Source organism: Balaenoptera acutorostrata, chromosome 1 (assembly GCF_949987535.1).
Source record: "Balaenoptera acutorostrata chromosome 1, mBalAcu1.1, whole genome shotgun sequence".
Classification (NCBI taxonomy): Eukaryota; Metazoa; Chordata; class Mammalia; order Artiodactyla; family Balaenopteridae; genus Balaenoptera; species Balaenoptera acutorostrata.
The window spans coordinates 98,416,477-98,442,495 of record NC_080064.1 but is presented as its reverse complement, the minus strand read 5'-3'; the positions used below and the strand labels follow the sequence as shown (position 1 = coordinate 98,442,495).

General features: G+C 36.7%; 2 protein-coding genes across 3 annotated transcripts in view; one reads left to right on the top strand and one right to left on the bottom strand.

The window, feature by feature from the left end:
* CEPT1 (choline/ethanolamine phosphotransferase 1) overlaps positions 1-461 on the bottom strand; it is a 38,439-nt gene extending 37,978 nt beyond the window's left edge. Inside the window, exon 1 of the mRNA XM_007169420.2 lies at positions 357-461. The gene's annotated coding sequence lies outside the window, so the exon portion shown is untranslated. The remainder of the gene's footprint in view (positions 1-356) is intronic.
* DRAM2 (DNA damage regulated autophagy modulator 2) lies at positions 32-21,685 on the top strand. 2 transcript variants are annotated; one of them, XM_007169418.2, is made up of 9 exons: positions 32-72; positions 425-523; positions 6,975-7,119; positions 9,880-9,947; positions 11,808-11,947; positions 18,396-18,573; positions 19,087-19,169; positions 20,153-20,245; positions 20,753-21,685. In XM_007169418.2, exons 3-9 carry the CDS (start codon positions 6,989-6,991, stop codon positions 20,858-20,860), a joined length of 801 nt encoding a protein of 266 aa, XP_007169480.1. In that variant the 5' UTR covers positions 32-72; positions 425-523; positions 6,975-6,988; the 3' UTR covers positions 20,861-21,685. The 2 variants fall into 2 exon arrangements, with proteins under 2 accessions (XP_007169480.1, XP_057400029.1); XM_057544046.1 differs by lacking the exon at positions 32-72 and adding an exon at positions 1,150-1,272 and having other exon boundaries at positions 421-523.
* Positions 21,686-26,019: the final 4,334 nt, after the last annotated feature.

Sequence of the window (26,019 nt, the reverse complement as noted above, 5' to 3'; positions counted from 1 at the left end):
CCCTGCCCCATCTCTGTCCTGCCTGCAGCCTCCGGAGCCGGCAGTCCGTACGGGCAGGGTCATCCAAGCAAGGTAGGCCAAAAGGGGATGAGGACTGGCCCCAGTTCCCACTAAGGGGTGTGTATCAGAGAATGGGATCGGGCGGGTAGGGACGCGGACACTGCCGGGAGCGCCCCAACCCCGTGGTGGGCGCGCGAGTCGCGTGCCAGCTCGTCCTGCCTCCAAAGATTACAATGTGCGACGCGCGGGAGAGGGACCAGGTGCTGGCTGGAGTCGCGGGCGGGCTGCGAGGGGGCCTTGGGGAGGGGGGCGGGCCGGAAGCGGGTGCAGGCTGGGCTCAAGTCTCCCCTACTCACCTTTATGTCCGGGTTCTTGCTCTCTCTCCCCCCATCTCCCCTCCTCTCCGCGCCCCGTTTGCCCCAAGGCCGACCGAGCTCCGCCTCCCGCATCTTTTCCCGGCACCAAACAACGCGTTAATCCAGCTCTTCGACCAAGTGCTTCGCGCTTCCGGAAGAAGGCAGTGGTGGGTGTAAATAATTCTTTGGTTTTATTTGTTTTAAGCGGTTACCGAGAACCTTAGCCCCAGTCCCACGAAAAACTGTGGTTGAGTATGCATTCCCTTTGTCACTCCTGGGCTCAGATTCCTTTTTGCGGGGGTGGGGGTGAAGGGGGGGAGGAAGGTTTGAAATTGACAAATGTGGTGACCTTGTGTTTACGCGAAGCTCAAGTCTACGCGGAGTTTTGTCGCGGGGCGCCCAATACAGAAAGGTAAATGGCTGGTCCTTTGTATCCTCACAACCGTGCTTACATTAGGATACATTTACAAAACACCACATTTTTCCAGTTCTCCCAAATTTAAATTTGTAAATCAGTACCCAAATGCAGCTCTAATTTGCCGTGCATCATCAGATTCTCCCCGACTTCTCTCCCTGTAACATTTGATCCAACTTGTAAAACAGTTATTTAATTTTCTAGACTATTTAATTTTTAACCGTTACGAGAATATTATATTTGTTAGAAGGCCAAATTAGAGTTAAGAAAAATAACCATTTACTATTATGCTTTGCATTGGGCATGATTCTGTGTACCTAGGGCTTTATTTCTTCACTTGGAATATCCAGAATTTACTTTTTTATTGTTCCTAAGCAGTCACCACTTAGAGGAGACAGCGTAAGGAATTCATCTTTTTACCGGTGGCATTTAAATATTTGTGAAATTCAAAAATTGTAACTGCAGTTCTGATTCATGGATCTTCAAGGAAAGCAGAGATAGGTGAGAGATGCAAGAACATTTTGTTAAATACTTTCACTACTATATGAAGGTTATTCCTGCATATTTTCAAGTATCTTGAAACGTTTCTTAAATTGTTAACCATTAAAATTCTAATTTTGCTTGGCTGGCAGTTAGCCAGCCATGCTTCCAGCTTTCCAGTGTGATAATACATAGGCAATAGTAGTCTTCCTCACCTAGTCGGTGCGCTTAAATTTCTCAGTAGTCCTTAGCAAACTGGTAAACTATTTCAAGCCCTGCTTTTCCTCTAAATTGTCAGTTTAGATAACTAGAACCCTCAAAGCCTAAGGAGATAGGAATCCAAGATGATTAATATATACAAAGAATGAAGTGTTGTCATTCCCCATCCCTGTGGCTAATTGTGGTTGTACAGAATTGATAAATCACCTTTCATTATTATATTGTATGCTTACTCTGTACTACTCTAAGGAACAGCTACTTTACAAATCAGAATACTGAAACTCAGAGAAGCTAAGTAACTTGCCAGAAATCATACAGCTGGGATGTGATAAAGCTAGGATTTGCACTTAGATAAATCTGATCTTACAGCTGTGTTCTTTCCATTGCATCACAGAGACTAGTCAGTGCTTTATTTGGCTTAATAATAAGCTATCATTCTTTCCTCATTATTGTCTTTCCTTCTGTGGGAAGGAACTCTGTTTTTCATTTTATTTTATCCTTTTTGAGATCAGCGAAAGATGTCTAATGTGAGAAAGGATGAGAAAATTGATATCCCAGATTTAAAATATTATTTAATTCCAGATGGTACATCATTATAAAATACACAAGTATCAACTCTTTAAAGAAAAAGAAAAAACGTTAATAATGCTATAGCATAGTGTTCTATCCATGAACAATACTGGTGCATTGACTTGAAATTTTACACGTTTTAAAAGCCTGTGGGTCGAAACAACCTCTATTTTCTTTGTATGTGGATTTCAGGATTTACAAAAGGTGCAGGTTTGGGTAGATTTGAAGACTGGTATTTTGTGAACTTGTAAAACAGGTAATTTGTCTTTTACATTCTAAAAGAGGAACAAACATTTATTGACCACCTATGAGAGCATTTTTACATATATTATCTTATTTAGTTCTTGAATAAACCTCTCTGAAGTGGGTATTATTTTAGACCATTTACTAAAAGCTACCGGTATCAGCAATGTGTTTAGGTTCTTTACTTGTGCTATGTCAGTGTAATGCCTGCAATAATTATCCAGCCCATTCCAATAGAACTTTTCCACGATGATGGAAATGTTCCATATTTTCACCATCCTATATGGTAGCCACTAGACACCTGTGGCTTTTGAGCACTTGAAATGTGTCTAGTACAACTGAGGAACTGAAATTTTAAATTTTATTTTATTTTAATCAATTGAAATTTTAATTTAAATAGCCACGTGTGGCTAGTGGTGACTATATTAGACAGTGCAGCTTTTACCAATAATATTATTGCCATTTTTCAAAGGAGAAACTGGTTCAGAGAAATTAATGAAGTTTGCCCAAGTTTGCACAATTTTATTTAAAAAACCGTTTTTGAGCAGAAAAATGTTTTAGGACTGTTAATTTGGCAGTGCACATAGAATGGATGGAGGGAAAGAAAAAAATAGGCCAAGAGAATTGAGAATCTGATTTGAGTGTTTACACTGGCAACTAGGAAGAAGAATGGTTCCCAATGACTGAAGGTAGAAATGCTGTCATTTAGTGACAACATGTGAGGGCTTTGGATGAGAGAACCTAAGGTTATTCTGAGGCCTTAGAATCTGGATAGCCTGGAAAAACAATAGTACGAACAGATCTTCCTCCACTTACAATGGGGTTACATCTCAATAAACCCATTGTACGCTGAAAACATCGTAAGTTGAAAATGCATTTAATACATTTAACCTACGGGAACATGGTAGCTTAGCATAGCCCACCTTAAACGTGCTCAAAACACATTAGTCTACAGTTGGGCAAAATCATCTAATACAAAGCCCATTTTATAATAAGGTGTTGAATATCTCATGTAATTTATTGAATTCTGTACTGAAAGTGAAAAACAGAATGGTTGTCTGGGTACAGAATGGTGGTACGTGTATCGGTTGTTTACCCTTGTGATTTTTGTGTCTGCCTGAGAGCTGCATCTCGCTGTCACAAGAATATTGTACCATATCACCAGCCTGGGAAAAGGTCAAAATTCAAAGTAAGGTTTCGATTGAATGTTTATTGCTTTTGCACCATCATAAAGTGGAAAAATTCTAAGTTGAACTGTCGTTAAGTCGGGGATCGCCTGTCCTGTTAACTGAAATGGAAAAATAATGAACCTTTTTGGGGTTTACGAGGATTTGGTTTGGGTTATTGAGTAATTTTTATGATCAAGGCCCTCTTCTCTGCTTGGGCAGAGAAGTGAAATCCCTCATCAAGGATTTTATCCACTTCAGACACCCTCCCAAACTTTTATACTATAGAAGATAATGAGCTGTAAGAGATGTGCAAATCAAATATTCTCAGAGGAAAGGGTGTTTATTTCCAGATGCAAAGGGATTAGGGAAGGTTGTGTGTGGAATATGGTATTTCAGCTCAGATTTTGAAGAATAGGAAGGATTTGGACATGAAAAAACAATTAAAGGAAGAGGTCATGTGGGAATTACCTGGTTGCCTCATGGTTAGAATACCCGGCTTTCACTGCCGTGGCCAGGTTCAATCCCTGGTCGGGGAACTGAGATCCACGTGAGCTGTGTGGGGTGGCTAAAAAAAGTAAAATAAAATAAAATTTATGCTCTCCCATTCTCCCTAGAGGAAGACAGTGCTTTCCCCCAACTTTGAAATGAACCATCGCCTACTTGTCCCTCCAGTGAAATCCTCCGACATCTATCTCCACCACTCCCACTCTCTTCTCTGACATTATCTCCTACTCTGGAACCTGGCTGGGACCATACCTTCCAACATACCTGAGACTAGTGCGACCCACAGAATTCTGGGAGTTGTAGTGTGTGTTTTTTGGGTTTTTTTTGAAAAAAGAGGTCATACTTCTAGCAGTGGGGTGGACAAAATGTTTTGAAAATCCCTTTTACCAAAACACCGAAATGCTGAATATATTAACCTTGTAAATGCATAGCAGTTCACGTAGGAAAGAAACGGAAATTCTCAGGACTAAAAAGTCGAAGAGAGCTGACACCAGAGTAGTAAACCAGTAGTGTGTCTCTTTTGGGGCCTTTGAAATAAAGTACAATAAAAGATAAATGATAGGCTCCCCCTGCTCACCACCCAAGGTAGAGAGATAGAATTTATACCCCTTTGACCTCCCAGGTGTACAACTTCCAGAGACACCATTCACATGATAAAGTTTGTGTAGATGATGCCTGTGTTTCAGGGGATGACTTTTTTATAAAAAGTAAAATGTAAATATTTCTACTTGAAATTGTACAACTCATGGCCTTGGAGAACCACCTCCCCGCAAATCAGCCAGGACCCTGAAAAATCTATACACTCAATGAAAGGTGAGCTAGGAAAAATACCTCCTTCCTGGCAAAGGGGGATCACAAAGAAATTTGTTCATTTTCACCACAGCTCCAGGTGGGGGAACAAAGATACCACATAAGAACTTGAAACTACAGGGCCTGTCATCACTCAGATTCAGGGTTCAAATTTACTTATCTACATGGTCTAAAAAACCTGGAAGCCAAGAAATTAAAAGTTGGCCTAGGTTCGTAATGTGCCAGAGTGCCTGGCAAAAGTAAATACAAACCCTTCCTGGAATGATTCACCCTTAATCTAAGCCTCTTAGAATACTCCCAGTTAAGATCATCCAAACAGGAGCTCATAGTCAAAAACAGGAAAACACATGTACAAGGGCTGGCAGAACCAGCAAATACAGACCTAGACTCCTAAAGATTTTAGAATCGAATTTATCAGAAACAAAATAACATTTAAAGAGATGAAAGGAGAAACATGATAGGTTTTAGAAGTTAATCAAAATTTATTGAAATTGAGAATTATTGTCCCAGAAACTTATGTTGGGGAAAATCCTATAGGAACTTGGCAAGGAACTGTCATGATTAGCTAAACAGAAGAGTAAAATTGATGGAATGTTAAGGGCTGACAGGAAAAAAAAAAAACAGAAAAGAAAAGATTATGACAATTCAGACAGGAAATTACTCAAATCAAGTGTATAATGGTGACTTTAGGGATAAAGGAAAAGAAACTTATTTGGCAAGATTTAAATGTACATGTTTAGCAGCAAGTCAGATGATCAGAGTAAATGACGAGTACAAGTCAAAAATGGCTGAGGTTTTATTGTTTGGAAGGTCAGTCTGAGATGAGGAAGCTGAGCACATTGGAGGATTGTGGAGATTAGAATTGTAAGTTTTTACAGAGTCCATGGGAAATACTAAATTTCAGTCCATCACACTATGAAAAAATACTCCTCCAAATACGAAATTATTTTCACATGCGTAGGAGTAATTTCTTATAATTTGAAAATATTTCTGTATTTATTTTTTAAATTAAATGCATGAAAATACATTAATATTTTCTAATTCGTATTATTGACCTCTTATTACTTACTAACATCGTCAGTCTGGAATTTAAGGGAGAAAATGGTGATGAGTGGTATGTGTATAGGTAGGCCCTTTCAAGTTTATTGAGGAAGATAAAACCAAACAAGCAAGTACCAGTTAGGTGTGATGAATGACCTGGTTGGGAAAGTGAGGCTGCTGTTGGGAACAAAGCAGGTACACTCAGCTGAAGCTAGAAGAGCTGAGACTGGAAAATGTATAGCAGTTAACTGGTGGTAGTGGGGCAGGAGGGGTGACACCATAGTAGTCTAGTCATCCAGGCAAAACAACGTGCATAAAGTTTCAAAGGTGTGCAAGAGGGCATGACCCACTTGACGATCTGAAAGAAGTTTGCTGCGGCAGTATAGCATGGTGATTGGTGTTAGACTGGAACTGCCTGAGTTTGAGTCCTGTCTCTACTGCAGCCCTATGACCTTGGGCAATTCTCTTAACCTCTATAATTCTGTTTTGAGGAGTAAACGAGATCATGTATTTAAGGTGTTTAGTAGCCTTGCTGACACAGTGAATACTGTGTTTGCTTTTGTAATGATGATGAAGATGATGATAACTAGGGCAAGGAACTAGGAGCAGACAGAGAACTGGCCAGAGAGGAATACAGAAAGGTTAAGTAGAGATTGGACAATAAAAAGACCTTATAGACATGTTAAGGAGGAAGGACAGTTTATAACGGCATAGGGGAGGCACTGAAAGGTTCTTGGGAGGAGAATAAAGTGGGCAGGTTGGTATTTTAGAGTTAGAAGACTCATTCTGATTTTAAAGTCAAGTCTAGGTGGTTATAATAATTATCTGGTCAAGAAATGATGGTGGTTTAAGGAGGGTAGTGGCATGAAGATGGAGGGAAGGGGTAGATTTGAGGAAATTTAGGAGGTGGAATAAACAGTCCTTGGTACTTGGTTATGTGTGGAAAGATGGGGGAGAAAGATAGTGTCTAGATATGGCAAGTGGGTGAATGTTGGTTCCATTAACTGAGAAATTGAAGGAGAGCAGGTGTCAGTAGATGGTGTGGGGGCCGATGAGAAGTGAAACAGCTGAGGATGATAAGTACAAGATTGTGGGATGGGATGGCTAAAGTAGAATAGATGAAATACGTGTGAATAATCTTTTCTAATTTGTTTTTCTCTGCTTCAGGAGACCTGTTTGAGATGTGGTGGTTTCAGCAAGGCCTCAGTTTCCTTCCTTCAGCCCTTGTAATTTGGACGGCTGCTGCTTTCATATTTTCATATATCACTGCTATAACACTTCACCATGTTGACCCTGTTTTGCCTTATATCAGGTCAGTGAAATGTATTCTTGTATGGAGAATGGTATGTCTCATTCATATGTTAACAATGAACCCAACGTTTAATTTTAACATTTTAAAATTCAACTTTTATGTTTGATATTACGACAGTGAAAGGAACATAAAAAGGAAGTTGTATTTGGCTCTTTCTATGTGACAGAGAAATGTGGAGACAGAGGGCTAAGGTTCATTTAGTGAATCGTGACACCTCAGCGCCTTGTCTTCCAAATAACTATTTGAGGTCTCAGAAGATAGAATTGGAATTATTCTCCCCTTACCATTAAAAAACGCTAGAGCAACGATAATAATATTAAAAAATAATGGTAATGACAAACATTAATTGATCCACTTACCGTGTACAAGGTAATGTTCTAAGCATTCTTCAGGTCTTAAGTAATTGAATCCTTACAGCCACCCTTTGAGGCAGGAACTATTACCCCCATTTGGTAGAGGAGGAAATAAGGTCCAGGGAGATTGTTTGTCCAAGGGCACATGACTCAGTAATTAATGGAACCAAGATTCAGTTTGACTGGGCCATTTGATTCTAGAGACTGTGCTTTTACTCTTTATGACATGTTGCCTAGATCTTTCTGACACATTAAGTATCTAAATTTATTGATAATAGTTTTGAAATTTCAAAACTACTCATGATGTAAGTATGGGTACTCAGTTGCATGTGCTATGTCCATAACCCTCTTCTTCCCCCCCCCCAAATTATAAAGGCAATATGTGCTTATTATAACAAATTTTAAGCAGTACTAGAGTGATTATAAAAATAAAAAGTGAAAGACTCTTCCAGCCTCCCTCTAGTTCCTGCCCTTCCAGAGGTGATTAATGGTTTGGTTGATTTCCTTCCAGAGTTTGGTTTGTTTTGTTGTTTGTTGTAGTTGTTTCATTTAGTTATTTGTTTACCTTCTGAAAAATAACCTTTCCAACACAGAAAATAGTGAACTTTTAAAGGATGATAAACCAAAAGGCTAAATTTATCTTTTTTAAATGTCAAGAAGAGGTCAGGGCATTGCCATTACATTTGTTGTTACCACAATGGTATGGTGTAGCACAAAGGACACCAACAAATTGAGTCCACTTTAGGAAGATTTACAAAATCCAAACATATTTTAGAATTTAAGTTTCCAGTTCTAGGAATAATTTTGATAAGTAGTCACCTCTGTTTACCACTCTGCTAGAGGGACATGCAGCTTCAGGAGCCAGTTCATTCTTTAGTAACTCTAGGAGAGCATACATATTCCTGAGAGTCCTTCAGCATTTTTATTTCCCCTTAGGGAACTTGTCTGTTTGAGTTCTTTTTCAGTTTCAGTTCTCTAATGGTACTGCATGTGATTCTCTGATAGATATAACCCCAGGCACTTCCTTTTCTGTCTCTGTCCTTCTACCTTTTAACTTTTTTGCAAATGAACTTAGTATTGTTGCACGGGGAACTTTCTCCAACATTCTAATATATTTAAACTCAATGGTAGTTATTTTTACTTCTCCTAGGCTTATTTTTTTCATCTGAAAAATGATTGAGTTAGACTAGATACTCTGCAGAATTTCTTTCAGTTCATAGACCCTACCTAAAAGGCTTAATTATTAAAGTCCCCAAAGGACATAACCAAATATAAATTTCACTTCAAAGACAATTCACAATTCAAAGACAATTCCACTGCAAGTGTGCTTCAGGTGTTCTCTTAGTTCAAGTAGTGAATGCTCAAGTAGGGTGCATGAGACTAGCCACTGGGGTATAAGAAGAATTTTTTAGAACTTCTATGTATTTTTTATTTCAAAATATTTAAACTTATATTTGGGAATTCCCTGACAGTCTAGTGGTTAGGACTCCACACTCTCTCTGCTGAGGGCCTGAGTTCAATCCCTGGTCAGGGAGCTAAAATCCCACAAGCCACTTGGTGTGGCCAAAAAAAAATAACTATTTAAACTTATATTTAATGTATGTATAATAATATGATAAATAACATATAATGATGATCAGACAATTTTTTTTTGACGGTGTGTGATCAAAATAGTTTGATGACTACTGAGTTGAAGTGAATGTTCTCAAGGTTCCCCAGTTAGTAGTAAATGGTGGGCTATTAATCAGGATCTATGCATTTAACCTTGCACTGAAAGACAGGCATGTAACAGACACATTGCAGCACAGCTTGATCTGTGATTTTAATAGAAGTCTGGACTGAAAGCTGTGTGAGTCAGCAAGGCTGTCTTGAATGGAATCTCTAGAAGGGCAAGGGCTTGGTCTCTTGTACTTACCACTGTGTTCCTGTCCCTAAAATGCTGTCTGACAATGCTGGTAGGTGCTTGATAAATATTTTTTAAAATTAATCAGGAAACGATTAGGTGTTAATTGAATTATAGGCAGAGAATAACAGACGCCAAAAGAATTATGAAAGGTCCTTTGGTGTTTAGGGAATATTCAGGTGAGACAGGTAAACACGCCGCCTGACTGATGTAAGTTAATAACGCAGCCTTAACATGATAAGGATAGCTTTTTTATCAATTCATAGTGATTTCTATTATGTGAAAAAGAAATAAGTGATATAAGAAAAAAGTGAACAAGGCAAGTATTGCAAGCTCAAATTATCATGTTCTTATTATAAAATTATGTAAGAGTTGAGCTCATAGATTTATAAAAAGATAAAGGATTTGAAATAACCCCTTTTGTTTCTTATCCCTTAGAAGAAATACATGTGTATACTAAATCTAATATGAGAAATCCTCATACCTATTTTTTTTTTCTTTCAGTGACACTGGTACAGTAGCTCCAGAAAAATGCTTGTTTGGGGCAATGTTAAATATTGCCGCAGTTTTATGTAAGTAGTGAGAGTGGTTTTAAAAATCAATATTAATAGCGGAATTGCCCTTTTCTTCTTTCAACACTGTTGGGTTATTTATTTTACTTTCTAGTCACAATTGAAGGAATGTTATCACTAAATCATTGATCACAGATATGTTTCTTTTAAAGTAAAAGCAATTTCTAGAAATGCTTAATTATGGAAATAAATCTTTTAAAAATACCTATAAGGCTATTTGACTACTATAGAAATAGAAGTTGTAAAGTATAACCAAATATACTTGCTTATAGAAGTTGTAAAGTATAACCAAATATTCCTTGAGGCCCTAAGTGGATTTCTTAAGCAACCAGTAAAGGACAAAGAGCTGTAAACACACTGACCACAGCTGACCCCAACAAAATTCCTTTAAGATAAACACTTCAGAAGTTTGAGAATAGCTGTGGAACCATGTTTTGATTTTTGAGTGATATTCTAATGCCAAAGAAATGGAGTTCTACTACAGTATTTTACGTTCCTGTTCATTATTTTTTTTGAAATTAATTAATTTATTTATTTTTGGCTGCGTTAGGTTTTCATTGCTGCATGCAGGCTTTCTCTAGTTGTGGCTAGTGGGGGCTACTCTTTGTTGTGGTGCACGGGCTTCTCACTGCCGTGGCTTCTCTTGTTGCGGAGCCTGGGCTCGAGGCACATGGGCTTCAGTAGCTGTGGCACTCAGGCTCCGTAGTTGTGGCACACGGGCTTAATTGCTCCACGGCATGTGGGATCTTCCTGGACCAGGTATCGAACCCATGTCCCCTGCATTGGCAGGCGCATTCTTAACCACTGTGCCACCAGGGAAGTCCCTGAACCAATTTTTTTATTAATGGTTTACTAAAATAATACTTCTTTCATCAATTGTGATTGTTTTAAATATTTACATTTTTCCATATGATGTTTATTATTTGGTCAGGTCAAACATTGAAGTTAAAAAAATGATTCTTAACCAATAAGGACAGTCAAGTGGTGTTTTTTTTTTTTCTGTGTAACTGACTGCTATATCTGATTGAGCCAAGTTGTAGTAATTTGAAATAAAATGAAATGGGAGCGAGGCAAATAATCCTTCGGTGTTTTTTGCCTATGTTCATTTTATCCATATTCTAGAACTAATTACTTTAGACTTTAATGCTAATCATATAGAATATTTTGTGTTTTTTGTAAAATTTATTATTAGAGATTTTCAGAAAACATCAAACTTATCTCAAATTTTTCCTAAATTTTTTTAAATAAATTTATTTATTTATTTTTGGCTGCGTTGGGTCTTCGTTGCTGCGCGTGGGCTTTCTCTAGTTGCGGCGAGCAGAGGCTACTCTTCGTTGCGGTGCACGGGCTTCTCATTGCAGTGGCTTCTCTTGCTGCGGAGCATGGGCTCTAGGCGCACGGGCTTCAGTAGTTGTGGCATGCGGGCTCAGTAGTTGTGGCTCGTGGGCTCTAGGGCACAGGCTCAGTAGTTGTGGCGCACAGGCTTAGTTGCTCCGTGGCATGTGGGATCTTCCTGGACCAGGGCTCCAACCTGTGTCCCCTGCATTGGCAGGCGGATTCTTAACTACTGTGCCGCCGGGGAAGCCCTTTCCTAAATATTTTTAATATGAGGGCTACGGGAGGCAAACGACTTGCTCAGTCGAGGTAGCAGTAGTTTCACAATGCAACCTTAAAAGTTCTTTAAAATCTACAGCTGGTTTTTTTTGTTTGTTTGTTTTTTATTGTTTTTTCTTCTATCAGATTAGCTTTAAAAGGAAACTCTATGTTTCTGGATAGCAGTGACCTTTGTGAGCTCTTTATTGTCAACTTTATTCCTTAGTTACTTATTACTTTGTTGTTTTTCCGATTATCTCTTCCCAGGCATTGCGACCATTTATGTTCGTTATAAGCAAGTTCATGCTCTGAATCCTGAAGAGAGTCGTATCATCAAATTAAACAAGGCTGGCCTTGTACTTGGATTACTGAGTTGTTTAGGACTTTCTATTGTGGCAAACTTCCAGGTTTGTGTTTTAGCTCAGCACAAGTATTTTCCTGAAGTACATAAAAATACATGCTAGAAAAGAAAACCTGAAAGATTCAGTTACATGCAGTTATTGTTTTTTGCCTTAACAAAATGGAATCCACTGCCTTTAAATTACTTGACCCTCTCAGATATTAGAAAAATTCATTCTCAGTAATCTCCTGAACAAATACAAATTATTATAACTTTTTAAAGATCCTCGGGACTCTTTACTTACTAGATTCTTTATTGCTACTTAGTTGGAGATTACTCCAAGACCAGAGAGAATTGACATAAATTATAAGTGACACAATCACAGACTTAAACTTTTTTATTATGCCTAACAAGTTACACTCATTTACCTATTTTATATTCTTGTTTAGATGTTCCTGTTTATTGCCTGCATCCCTAGGTGCCCAGCCACTTATATGAGGAAGTAAAGGGAGGAGCTATAGCTTTCAGTTTTTTTCTTAGGGAATTCTTTATGTTAAGGTAGCAGTCAGCCTTCAGCAAATATTTGCAAAGTCTCCACGTTCCTTTCTACTGACATTCTTTCAGAGGAGTCTTTGGTAATACCAGCTGCATCCTAAGCATATGGTGCTTTTTTTATTAATCCCTGCAGTCTTTAATGTTTCAATTTATACATTTGATAACCTGTTTAGACATCTAGTAACTATTCAGACATACAAACACACCCTCATCATACAAATACATGTATAAAGGCATATTCCATCTCTCTTTTTTATTCAAAGTTCTCCATTCCTGTAATGCTTCTGATTGAACGCCCCTATTTTTCAGTTTTTTAGTAATGGTTAATACTAGTAAACTCTATAAGTATAATCCAAGTGGATATTAGGGTAATGCTTGCTGCTATAACAACGTCCAAAATTTCAGTGTCTTAACACAATTGAAGTTTGTTTAGTTTTTATTGGAGTATGGTTGCTTTATAATGTTGTGTTAGCCGCCACTGCACAACAAAATAAATCAGCCATAAACATACAGCACAATTGAAGTTTATTTCTTACATACATGCATCCAGTGCAGGTATTTTTGGTTGATAGATGGCCTTCCTCCCACAGTGATTTAAGGCCCAGACACTGTCCATATTTGGGCCCTGCAATTCCCTAAAACTCTGTGGTCTTCTGCATCTAGCTGCCTGAAACAGTCAAAGAGAACATGCAAAATTCACTCCTACTTCTTAGAAACTTGGACCTGGCAGTGACTCACATCATTCCACTGACATTCCTTTTTGCTAGATGTAAGAGGGGCTGGGAAATGTAATCTTGCTGGGCATCAGTTCCCAGGACAACTCTATACTATGGAAGGGACACAAAAACTTTTCTGGATAACTAGCTAGCTGTCTACCACGAATAGGGTCCTGCCTTCCCTAATCAGTTTGTATAGCTCAGTGTTTAAAAAATGCATTTGGGGGTTTTTAATATATGGATAGTGATTCTTTGCTCCAGTTATCCCTTGATCAGTTTAACAATATCTCTCATGACTGTATGGTAAAAATGGATTCCAAAGTGACCTCCACATATAACATACTACTTCTGTTAGTAACTGATACTTCTTTACACAGCCCAGTAAATTCCAGTGGCAGTTGCTAATAGCACCCATGCAAACTGCCTTTCTCCCTTTAGATATTCAGCTATAAAACAGTTTATATTTATGTATATTCTTTGTTTTGTTTTCAGCTTTCATTCTAATTCACATTCATCACAAGGGTCCCATTGACCTTGTAATTTTGAATCAAATTACTTTTTCCTCCTGAAAACATCTGTTTTCATGCAGCTTCGGACCTGTTGAGTGAATGTGCTCTATGTCTTTTACTGATGGATTCATTGCTGGACCCTATTTATAAGCAGACCCTGTAGCATTACCTACATATCAAACAGTTCTCCTTCCTTCCTTTCTAATGTAAACTTTCACTGCTTATTTAAAGTGGTGAGTGCATTGTCTCTTTCTCCTGTCCCCACTTCTCTCTTGCAGAGACAAACTCTAGTTGATTCATATATGGAAAAATTGTATGCAAACCAGGTCTATAAATGGTTTACAGTTAGAGAGCTTAACTTGGAAGAGAGGCAAGCACTTTGTTTTAAAGTAGGGACTTGTTGGTTTTATCTCTTAAATATTTCTTGAAAGCATCTGCTTCTCTCCATTTTCATTTCTGTTGTCTCTACCATCTCCTTCTCAACCAGTTTAGATTTCATCACCTCTCCTCTGGATTACTGCCCTAGCCTCCCTAATAGTTCCTCTGCATTCACTGTTGCATCCCTTTAATTTGATGCCTCAGCCAAAGTAATCTTTTGGAAATATATGTACACCTCATTCTGTTTCCTTGTACCCCTGCTTAAAGCTCACAGGTCCAAGGTCACATGAAAAGAGATAGAATCAAGAGAGCAAAAAATAATTTGTTAAACTACCAAACTGCTTAATTAACTCAAAGGTCTTTTGTGATCTGGCTACTGTCTACCTGTCTGGCCTCATTCTACATCATTCCCCCTCCTAATATTGTACATAACACGGGTCTTTCTGTGTTCCTTAAATAAGACCGGTTTACTCTGTTTCATACATCGTTTCTTCTGTTGCACATTCCACAGCCCCAAGCCTAAATAGATGTAGGCAGACTATATTTCCTCAGGGAAGTCTTTTTTGTCAATAGATTTCCTCCTGTATATTTCAGGTTTTCTTTCTTTGTGTTATCCAAGCCTCTGGAAACTAATTCTTCGCAGCACTTCTTATAGTCTAATTTTTTATCTATGTTTTTTAGATTTATTTTAAAATTTTTTAGTTGATATATTTCCATTAATTATAGCTCAGTGGTTTTGTTCACTGTTGTATATCCAGCATCTAACATAGTACTTAGCACAAGAACTCTGACTTAAAAAAATACATATTTAATTTCTTTGAAAACCAGTGTGTATAAAAACACGCAGCAAGGGACTTCCCTGGTGATCCAGTGGTTAGGACTCCGCACTTTCACTGCTGAGGGCCCGGGTTCGATCCCTGGTCGGGGAACTAAGATCCCGCAAACTGCACAGCCAAAAGAAAAAAAAAAAACATGCAGCAAAACAAATATGTGTCCTCAGTGCCTAGGAATGTTTCCCTTCCTAATGTCTACTGAAATAAAAAGGTACAGCGTGAGGGATGTGAGTTGCAGTTTTATCTGGGGACTTACTGAGGATGATAGCCCGGAGGCAGCCTCTGAGATAGCTCTGAGAGACTGCTCCAAAGAGGTTAAGGGGGGAGGTCAGAATATATGTGTTATTGGAGAAAGGGTACGTGCTGTCAAACACACATCTCAGTAGAAGGTCACTGCTAGTCACAAGGCACAGATATCTTAGTTAATGATTTTAGTGCTTTTCTAAGTATGGGAAGATGCAAGAAATTGGGTTCATAAGATTGTCTCCTGAAAACATCTAACTGTCTGAAGGCCTGTTCTGCCAGTTTCCACAGAGCAGAGTGCCTCATTCCTGATCTCTGCCCTGAGCTCCTTTCAGAGTATGTTGAAGGTCAATGACTACCGTGGCTAGTGACTCAATCCTTGTAGGGCCAGATGGCGAGTGACATTCTTTAGTTGGCACTAGGATATTTATCCTCAAGGAAACTTGAAAGGGATAACTAGGCAGAAATCTATGTTAATTTTCTAGGGCTGTCATAACAAAATACTACAATTTGGGTGGCTTAAAGATAACAGAAATCTATTCTCTCAGAGTTCAGGAGGCCAGAAATCTGATATCAAGGTGTTGGTAGGGTTGGTTCCCTTTTGGGGGCTCAGAGGGAGAATGTATTCCATGTCTCTCTCTCAGCTTCTAGTAATTCTTGGCATCTCTTGGCTTGTGGCAGCTTAACTCTATAATTTATGCCTCTATTGTCACATGGCATTCTCCCTTCCTAGAAAATTTATCCTCATGGAGACTTTGGAAGGAATAAAGATTAGTTCTTAAATTTCATTAACTGCTTTTACATGAAGATTACAGGCCACTGAATACAGAGTTTTTAAGTTCTATAGCAAACATTTGCCCCGACCACACATATCTCTGTAATTTCTCTTGTCTTTGTCAAAGAATACATTTTTGTCTTTGTTAAATGATATATTTTTAAAGAAGATAAAATCGTGACTTTTGTACATGTCAAAGATTGTATTTAATTTATTAATGAGACGAATAGTGGGTACTACAAACCAGTTCAAAAGAGAAATCAAAGTACCACACATTTATAGTCAGATAAGGAATGCTCAAATGAATTTACAGATAGATGCAAAGCTAGCAAAACTGGTCATTATTCACAGAGTGATAGTCAATTGCATTCAATAGGACACAATATGCATTTCTATTCATATGGATTATTTGTGTTATTATGCATTTTCAGTAAGTTAACTTTTGTCTATACACATAATGTCCATCATTGCACAAGTTGTCTCTGCAAAATAGCCTAATCAAAGACAAGTAAAATTCACACTTCTGTAGAACCATTCCCAGAGGCTCTAGTATTCCATTGAAAGAATAATCTCTTGCCCGTTTCAAGATCTTTTGCTGTTTTCCTAGTCTCTAAAATGACAAAACTGAGTGGATTAAGCAGAAGTGCTGGCCAGTTAAAACCAGTTTTATATACCTCTCTTTTGATTATAAAACTATAGTAGTAAATGCTCTCCATTCTTTATTTTTCTTTTTAACTACAGGATTTTGTTGATGGAACTGTGTACTGATCACATGTGGGCATTGATCAGGCTCTATCTGTATTTAGCTTCATCAATATGTGAATGAAAAACGTTGCCTGCCATTTCAGTAAACAAAGGATATTGCAGCCATCAAGCCACTACAGCCACCCCGGCAGTGAGCCCTGAGGAAACTCAGGATGGAGACAAATGGGTGGCCCGCTGCCAAGCCCTCAGCCCCTGCAGCCACCCCTCAACCGTGCACCCTGAGGGGACTCAGGATGGGGCTGGATACTGGCCCTAGACAGCTAAGGTGCTTATCAATGGAATGATTTCAGTGAGCCCCGACTCTTGCATCTTCCCAAACATAGAAAAGCGCAAAATTAATTTGAGATACCTGGTTTTCTTTAATTAACAGTAATACTCTTTGTTGCAAAACTCCTATATGTCCTGGCTCCTCCCTTTTGTCTTGAAGCAGTCCCGTAGAGCCATCTGAGAGGCTACCTCTTGGGCTTGAAGTCTTCAGAAAGTCTGCCAAATAAAATATAATTCTCAACTTTTAGGTTGTGTTTTTTTTCTCTTCAGTCGACAAATATATGTGAGAATATTTTTAAGGAGAAAAATTCACTCATAGTCTTGCTCTTAGCCCTAAAATAGTCAATTTCATTTTTGCAGCCTTTATCCATATATCTATATATATAGGTAAATTCACATGAACCAAAAAGATATTACCATTTTGTATTATGTTTTATGGGTGCTGAATGGTTTTTTTTTCTTTGTTACCCAGAGTGGTAGTAACAATGACTTTTTTTCCCTTCCCAATGCTCATAACTTATTGCCAGTTAAAACACCCCAAACCTTATCGAAGTAGCACTCTCTCTCTCCAAAAGGAAACCAATGCCATTGGCAAATAAATTGTTACCTTTTATTTCTTTATACTAGAAACTTCTTACACCTTCAGCTAAAAAAGTGGACTCTATGTGAATTAGCACAGTTGATTGTAGAAGGAGGGAACCAACCCCTAACCCAACCTCTCTTCTCCTGTTACCTTCGTCATACCCTCTTTACCAAGTGCTGCATAGTACCTTCTCAAGCAAATGACATACAGACAGCATCAGTTTAGAAAAGTACAGTTCAACCAAAGGCCTTTGATAGTAGAATTTTTGGAGAACTACTGTCATCACTTTTAAACAGGGGCATATAGAGTAAAAAGTAAAATGTAAATGGATACTGGTAAGAGTAAGGCAAAGGAAAAAAAATTAAAAAGTAAAAACAAAGAGTAAAGGAGAAGATAACTACAATTTATGGTAATCCCTCATTGTATAATTTATCAAAACCAATCTAGCTAGAGACAAGCGGGGATGTTTTAATTTCTTGAGCCTTTAAGTTGCATTTAGATTTTAATTAGGTTTAAGTTGAGACTCCCTACCCCCTGCATTCCCAAGCATCCTAGTCCTCTTTAACTTGTTCTACTCTTTCTATAACCCATATCACCATTTAGTATACTATGGAATTTACTTATTTCTAAAGTTTATTATTTAATGTGTAAATGAATAATTACTATCATGTTTTCACTAGTAGCATATGAAGTAATTTGGATTACTGTAATTCTCAGGTTTATGCTGAGTACTGAGGGAAAATTACTTCAGGAAATAATTTGTAGAATCTGCAGAGCTTTTCCACTCAGTGAATGTCCTATTGAAATCGCTGGGCTTGTGCTTTTAAATATTGTGTTGTCAATGCGTTTGGGGTTTCTTTTATTTACTGATTTCTTCCTTTTACTTCTCAGAAAACCACCTTTTTTGCTGTACATGTATGTGGAGCTGTGCTCACCTTTGGCATTGGCTCATTATACATGTTTGTTCAGACTATCCTTTCCTACCAAATGCAGCCCAAAATTCACGGCAAACAAGTCTTCTGGATCAGACTACTGTTGGTTATCTGGTGTGGAGTAAGTGCATTTAGCAGTATCCTTTGCTGTGAAATGTGGCTACACTTGGAATTGAATAACAAAACTTAAGTGAACATTGTTGGCATATTGTAAGTAGGCCTTTTGTGGGTGATATTCTTGGGTTTAGTAAACCCTAAATTAAAGAATTTGAAACATGAAATTCAAATTTTTACATGGGACCTAGTAACTGAGCTAGAAACAAAGATAATGTCTAGCCTAATCATACTTACTTCCAAGATAGGAAGGATGAGTTAGTGCCCTCCTTGAGAACAATTATGCAGCAAAAGCTTATGATAGAACTAATGAATTATTGAGCAAAGAGGGATTGACTATGCATCATAGTAATCTTCTGGGCACATGTTAAATTTTACTACTGCTGTGTAACATGAAGTCTTCAAGAAAATGGGTTTGGACCTTGGAAACAAATGTATGTGTAATCCTTTTAGATCTTTAAAGAGATTTTTGTTTTGTTTTGAATTAAACTTACAGGTCTTCCCTGAGATTCTTCCTTGACTTACTTTTTTTACAGTGCTGACTTGTTCATCACTTTTGTACAGTGGCAGTTTTGGTGCTGATATAGTACAGAAACTCCACTGGAATCCTGAGGACAAAGTAAGAACTGAGAGTCTATAAAACTTAGTTTTATAGTAAAGATGACTGTTTTGGTTGATTTTGATGTATATTTCATTTCACTACTAACAATGAAAGTTTTTCAGTAGAAAAATCAGTGATGTATTAGGATTATTTTCTATAAATGATAGAGTTTATGTAGAACCATCCATATTCTCCTGTCACGTTGTGGTCTGTGAACATTTTCAAGATCTGAAGAGAATTGTGATGGCAAAGAGTTTTCTCAGAAATTGACTCCTCTGAAGGTGGATATAGCATGCAATATACCTGACTGAAATCTTTTATTAGTAGAATACTTGTTTTCTGAATTGAAAAAAATTTCTTTTCCTACTTTTTGTTATCTGGAAGTTTATTATTATGGACTCTGCATTTGGGTTCCAATATAGTGGATATCTGAATGGACATAGAATCTCTGATCCTGAGAAAAAGCGAGGTGGGACATATACTTGAATAGGTAATAAAATGAGTTCATCTGTTTTCACAAACCACTCAGGTGGCATTTTATTTTAAATTATTTTTAAAGAATCAGCCCTAGATAGGACATGTTTGTGAGAATGACTAAATGAAATAATTTACTAGGTTCTCCTAATTAGAATCCATATACTATTTAATGCTCAAAAACTAGCACTAAGTTTATCATGAGCATCATTTACTTAAACTTTTTTTAGTGGCATTTAATGACTCGTGGCTTTGGGAAAGGTAGTAACTTCTTGGTTGTAGAGTAGAAGTTCTCCTGTCTTAGTTATTCAAATGAAAATTTTATTTGCTGTGGATGAAACTATGACAGATCATTTAGGACTTTTTCTAATGTCTGCCTTTAATTCTAGAGATACGTTAAATAAACCAGGGGTTGATATTCAGAACACAGATTGGTTTATAAATGTTACAGGTTTTTTATTTGAGAAAAATTATAGATCATTTGAATGAAATTTCATAGAATTATTCTTTTTTTGTTGTCACTTAAGGGTTATGTGCTTCACATGATCACTACTGCAGCAGAATGGTCTATGTCACTTTCCTTCTTTGGTTTTTTCCTGACTTATATTCGTGATTTTCAGGTAAGAAAATGTAGAGTTAGATTTATGCAGTCAAACCTCCTTCAGGTGGAATAAGAAAGCTTTCTATAGCAACTCTTGCGTTTTTGAAAATTAACTTCTTAAGCAGTGATGCTAGAAGAGGAACTTCTCAGGTGAATTGTTTCTGTGTTTTGAGAAATAGTGTTTTGTTAGCAAGGTCCAGTCTTGAAAATAGGGTTGTAAAACAACCGAATTGGCAGAAATTCAGAGAATTTTTATCAACTCTGCTTACATTTACATAGGCCATCCTCAACATGTAGTTTTACCGATTCCTCATAGAAACCAAAGAACACCAAGGAACTTCTGAGGAAAGAAGCTTATTTTTCCCAATTCTGTTGGCACTACAGCAGTACCACAGCTGTCTCTCTCTTGTTACTCATTAGAATTGATTTACATTCCTAATCCCAAAAGATAGCCTCAGAAAATATTGAACACGTGATCTGTCTTTAAGGAGCAAACTTCTGTATGTAATGTTCTTTTCTGTTCCAGAAAATTTCTTTACGGGTAGAAGCCACTTTACACGGATTAACCCTCTATGACACTGCTCCTTGCCCTATTAACAATGAACGAACACGGCTACTTTCCAGAGATGTATGATGAAAGGACAAAATATACCTATGGTGATTATGATTCTCAGGGATTGGGGAAATATTCATGAAAGTTACTTATTCTGCTCTGAAATTTTCAACCAGTTAATCAAGGCTGACAGTGACATCAAAGAATCCTGATAATCAAGAGACATGAATTAAGCCATTTGATGTTGTTTTAAAGGACATCTTCAAGAGAACCATGAAAAAACATTTATGCCTATACTTTTTTATCCCAGAAAGTAAAACCAAAGGACTACAAAATTGTAGATTTTTTTCTACTTTTTTAAGAGAAACAACCAGAAGTGCACCAAGCAGTCTGCAAAATTCAGCTTTTCACATTTTTAAAAACATTACAAACCATGTTTTGTTTGGAGCACTTATGTGAGATATGTTTCAGGACCCCAAATAATCAGCAATGCTCAACAGCTTTAAAATTGGGTTTTGAAGTAATAGTTTTACCATATTAATACATTTCTTATAGTCTTTATAAAATTTATTTCCTCTGGAATCCAACTTTAAAGGGAAGCAGACCTGAATTCATGTGAGCACTTTTATTGCTTAAGCTTTGCACAAGAGATTCTGTAGATATTGATTTGATTCCTGCCACAAGGCCAGATAGTATGCTAACTGGTCTATACACATGCTTGTGATAGTTTCATGAAGCTTAGTCTCTGATATGAGATTTTAATTACTAATGAATGAGAAAAGTAGCTATAGGTAAATTTACTCCAGTTGTGTTTTGCATAAAACAATGGTTAGTGTTCCTACACAAGTCTGAGAAGTTTGTGAATAACAGCAAGTATAATTAAAATAAAAGTCACCTCAAACTGCACTCAAGAGTGTCTGAAGATTTTCATTTATAGCAAATTATAATTACTTGAAAAAGTAGCCTTGAACAGGCAAATGGTGAGCCTTTTTTAATGGGATGTGATCTTTGTATTATACAACCCAAATTCTAAAGGACAATATCAGCAATCCAGAAAAACTAGGTACAGAATAATTGTGATACATGCATCTACCAAAATTTCTTTCTGTCTGGTCATGCAAGTGATTGGACAGCTTCTACTTGGATCCCTATCTGTGCAGATAGAGAATGGTTTACAGATCCCAGATAAAATTCAAAAGAAGAAAATGCTCATCTGGAAGGTGCCCAGTGACAAACTGGTTTGCAAAAGAATCTCTGAAGAAGATTAACAAGGTTTATCTTTTTAGAAGAATTGGGTCCATAGCCAGAATAAAAGATGGTTAGAAAAAGTTTAAAGTGTAAGAGGGAGCAATTTAAGGAAAAATGGTTATATGGTGGAAACATAGATCTCAATTAGGAAAAGGTTGCTAGTTATAGGACTCTAATATTTCTGAAGACTTCTGGACTCATAAGAGAGAAAATGGAATAAAATACTGTTTAGCTATATCAAGCAACAGTGAACATGGGAGACATTTCAATAAACATTGATTGAAATCTGGCATCACTAGAAAAAAATTGTCAATACAAACCATAAAACATTTTTATCATGCCTCTGAAAATCATGGTGCAACCACATCTGGGAAACAGCATCTAGTCCTGATTGCTGTCCCTCAAGGAAATGTAATTCCAAGTTGTGAAGGACCATGGTATGGTAAGAGGGAAATTGATAGAATCAAAGTTTATAAGATTATAAATTATGTGTGGGGGAGATGGCACAGGGAAGAACATGGACTTGTACATCCATGCTAGAATATTAGACTTAGAGGTATACTAACAACATTAAATTATTTTAAAACAAAAAATATTACTTGGATAGTATTTTAATTCCATTATTTAACTTTTACCTTTAGAAATAACATGGGCTGAAAATATGAGTAAGTTCAAAAAGGGATTATAAATAGATTTTTGAATGTGCCTTCATCCCTCATCTTAAGGCTGAATTAGTGGAAGACAATCATATCCTACCTCAAAATATGCCTTGCCAACACTGTCAGATATAGTAGCTTGGATAAACAGATAAGGTAGTTCAATTCAATCAATTTTGTTTTGAATGTTTAGCTTTAAGAATAGGAGGTTTTAAGCTGGCAAAATTAGCAGATATTTCCTATGTCCTTGGAGACACAGCAAGACTACATTTCCCTTTTAATTAAGTATAGGCATAAGACCAAATTTTAGCCAGTGAAATGTAAATTAATTGGATGTGTTTGCTATTTTCGTATTAAGGTTTTGAAAAACAGGAATGCTCTTTCCTAGTTTTTTCTCTTTACACCATTTGTATATTGATGACAACAAGATTTTTAGGAGATGGCAGAATCACACGTAGGAGCTTGAAGTAGTCCACTTTTAATCAGATTTTAGAATACCAAACTAAAGATCTAACATAATTTAAGAACTCTGTTTTTATTTATCCTAATTTCTAAGATTATATTGTATATTTCTAGAATAGTGTCATATTGTAAATGCTCAATGGATTTATGAATGAGAAAGACAACTTTTCTTGTCTCTTGTGCAGTGTTCTGTACAGATTCACTGTGAAATGAAGTTGAGTAAATGTTGGATTACTGTCCTTAATCTTGCCTTTTTTCAACCAGCCAGAGTGCTGGTTTTAGAAACAGCGTACTCATTTATTAAGAAGACAAGAATGTAGAATAGACCCAAAACAAAGGAAAACTTTCTGAGGCATTATGGGTCTTAACAATGTAAACAGTTGTATCCTCCAAAAGGCATGGTAATCTGAAATAGAGTTCACCTGAGAGTTCACCTACTCAGAAGGCCTGATCGGAGTATAAAGAGAATACCTCAGAAATTCTAAAATATGCAGTTGGAATGTAGTACAGAGGGGAATTCCCCATGTTTGGATAGCTGGCAGCTCAACTGAAAAGCACGAAGGTTCCAGTAGAATCTCACCAATGACCAGATCCCAATCCCTGCTGAAAGGAAATCCTGTTCACTTCAAATGTTTGAAGCAAGTAATAAAGTGAATCAAACTAGAGCAACAACAAAGCTCATCTCCACCTCAACTGCAAATCGTATTAACTCAGCCTCCCATTCTATAAACCTGACAAAAAATAGGCATGACCCTTTTGAGAGGCAACTATTATTTTTATACCTACTGTTCTTTTATAGAAAATAAGCAGCAAACAGTAAGAAATTATAAAGACATGCAAAGGAGCAGAAAAATTTGATCCAGACAGGAAATAGTCAATAGAAGCAAACTCAGAGATTGCCCAGATGTTGCAGTTATCAGAGGTAGATAACTATGATAAAAATGCTGAAGGAGCTAATAAAAAGAGTGGAAAACATGCATGAAAAGGAGAATTTCAGCAGACATGTAGATTTTGAAAAACAAAAAAGAAAATTCTAGAATTGAATATAATATGACTACGCAGAGGAAAGGATTGATAAACTTAAAGATGACAATTGAAAGTATAAAAACTGGAAATCAGAGAAAAAAATGAAAATAAAAAGAATTGACTGAGTTTTGAAGACAAAATTAAATGGTCTTAATCTTATAATTGTGTTTCAGAAGAAGAGGATAGAATGGTATTGAAGAAATGTTTGAAAGATATTGACTGAGATCTTGTGCAGAATTGATGGAAATTAATAGAAAATCAACAAAATCAAAAGTGAGGTTTTGGAAATTATAAAATTGATAAACACCTAGCAAGACTAATACATTGTGTTGAATAGTATTCCCCCAAAAGTCATGTCCATCCAGAAATTCAGAATGTGACCTTATTTGGAAGTAGGACATTTGCAGATGTAATTAGTTGTGATGAGATCATACTAGATTAGAATGAGTCCCTAAATCCAGTGACTTGTATTTTTATAAGAAGGCTGCATAGAAACAAAGAAACAGAAAAGAAGGCCAAATGAAGACAGAGGCAGAGATTAGAGTTATGCAGCCTGAAACCAAAGAATGCCGAAGATTGCCAGTAACCAGAAACTAGGAAGAGACAAGGAAGGATCCTTCACTACAGCCTCTAGAGGGAGCCTTGATTTTGGATTTCTATCCTCCAGAAATGTGAGAGAATAAATTTCTTTTGTTTCAAGCCACCCTCTTTATGGTGACTTGTCATGACATCCTAGGAGGCTTTAAAAAAATTAAAAATAAAAAAGAGAAAACATGACTAATATTGGGAATGAAAAGGACATCACTACATAGCCTATTGACATTAAAGATAGGAAGAGCATGTTATGGACAAGTTTATGCCAATAAATTCAACAACTTATGAAATGGACAAAAGCCTCTTGAACCGTAACTTGTCAAAAGTGATGCAAGTAGAAAAAAAATCTAAAAAAGCTCCATATTTATTAAAATTTTGAATTTATAATTACATATCTTTCCCAAAAGAGACTCCAGGCCTTGATTATTTCACTGTTGAATTCTGTCAAATATTTAAGTTACAAATAATATTAAGTTCACAAATTCTTTCAAGAAATAGAGTTTTTCAACTTGTTTTATGAAGCCAGCATAACCCTGGTAAAAAACTTGCCAAATATGAGAAAAGAAAAAGATTAATATCTCTCGTGAATATAGATGTTAAAAATACTTAATAAAATAGTAGGAAATAGGACTTAGCAATGAAAAAAAAGATAGCATGACTAAGTGGGGTTTATTCCAGCAATATAATTTGCCACATTAACATAAAGGAGAAAAACAGACACAAAAAATTGACAAAATTGAACATTCTTATTAAAAATTTCCAGCAAACTAGAAATAGAATTCCACCACTTGATAAAGTACATCTATGAAAATCTAACAGCTAATAACATAATTAATGGTTTAATATTAAATCCTTTTCACTTAGGATTGGAAAGAAGGCAATCTTTTATTTGACATTGCAATAGAAGCCCTAGTTAATACAAAAAGGCAAGAAAATGATTAAGAGACAAGGAAAAATGGTTGTATATTTGCAAATCCTGTGTAATTTTCAAAACTAATTTTGGACTAATAGGTGAATTTAGAAAGGTCACAGGTTAGAAGTTCAATAATAATGATAAACTGCAGTTCTATATTAACAGTGAACACTTGAAAATTAAAAGAATGCTATCTACAATAGCATAAAAGTCACATACCTCAGAATAAATCTAATGATCGATGTATAAGACCTTTACACTGAATGCTACAAAAGTTGCTGTGAAGAATTTTAAAATCCTGAAACATTTTTGCCGTGTTCATGTATCAGAAGACTCAATAT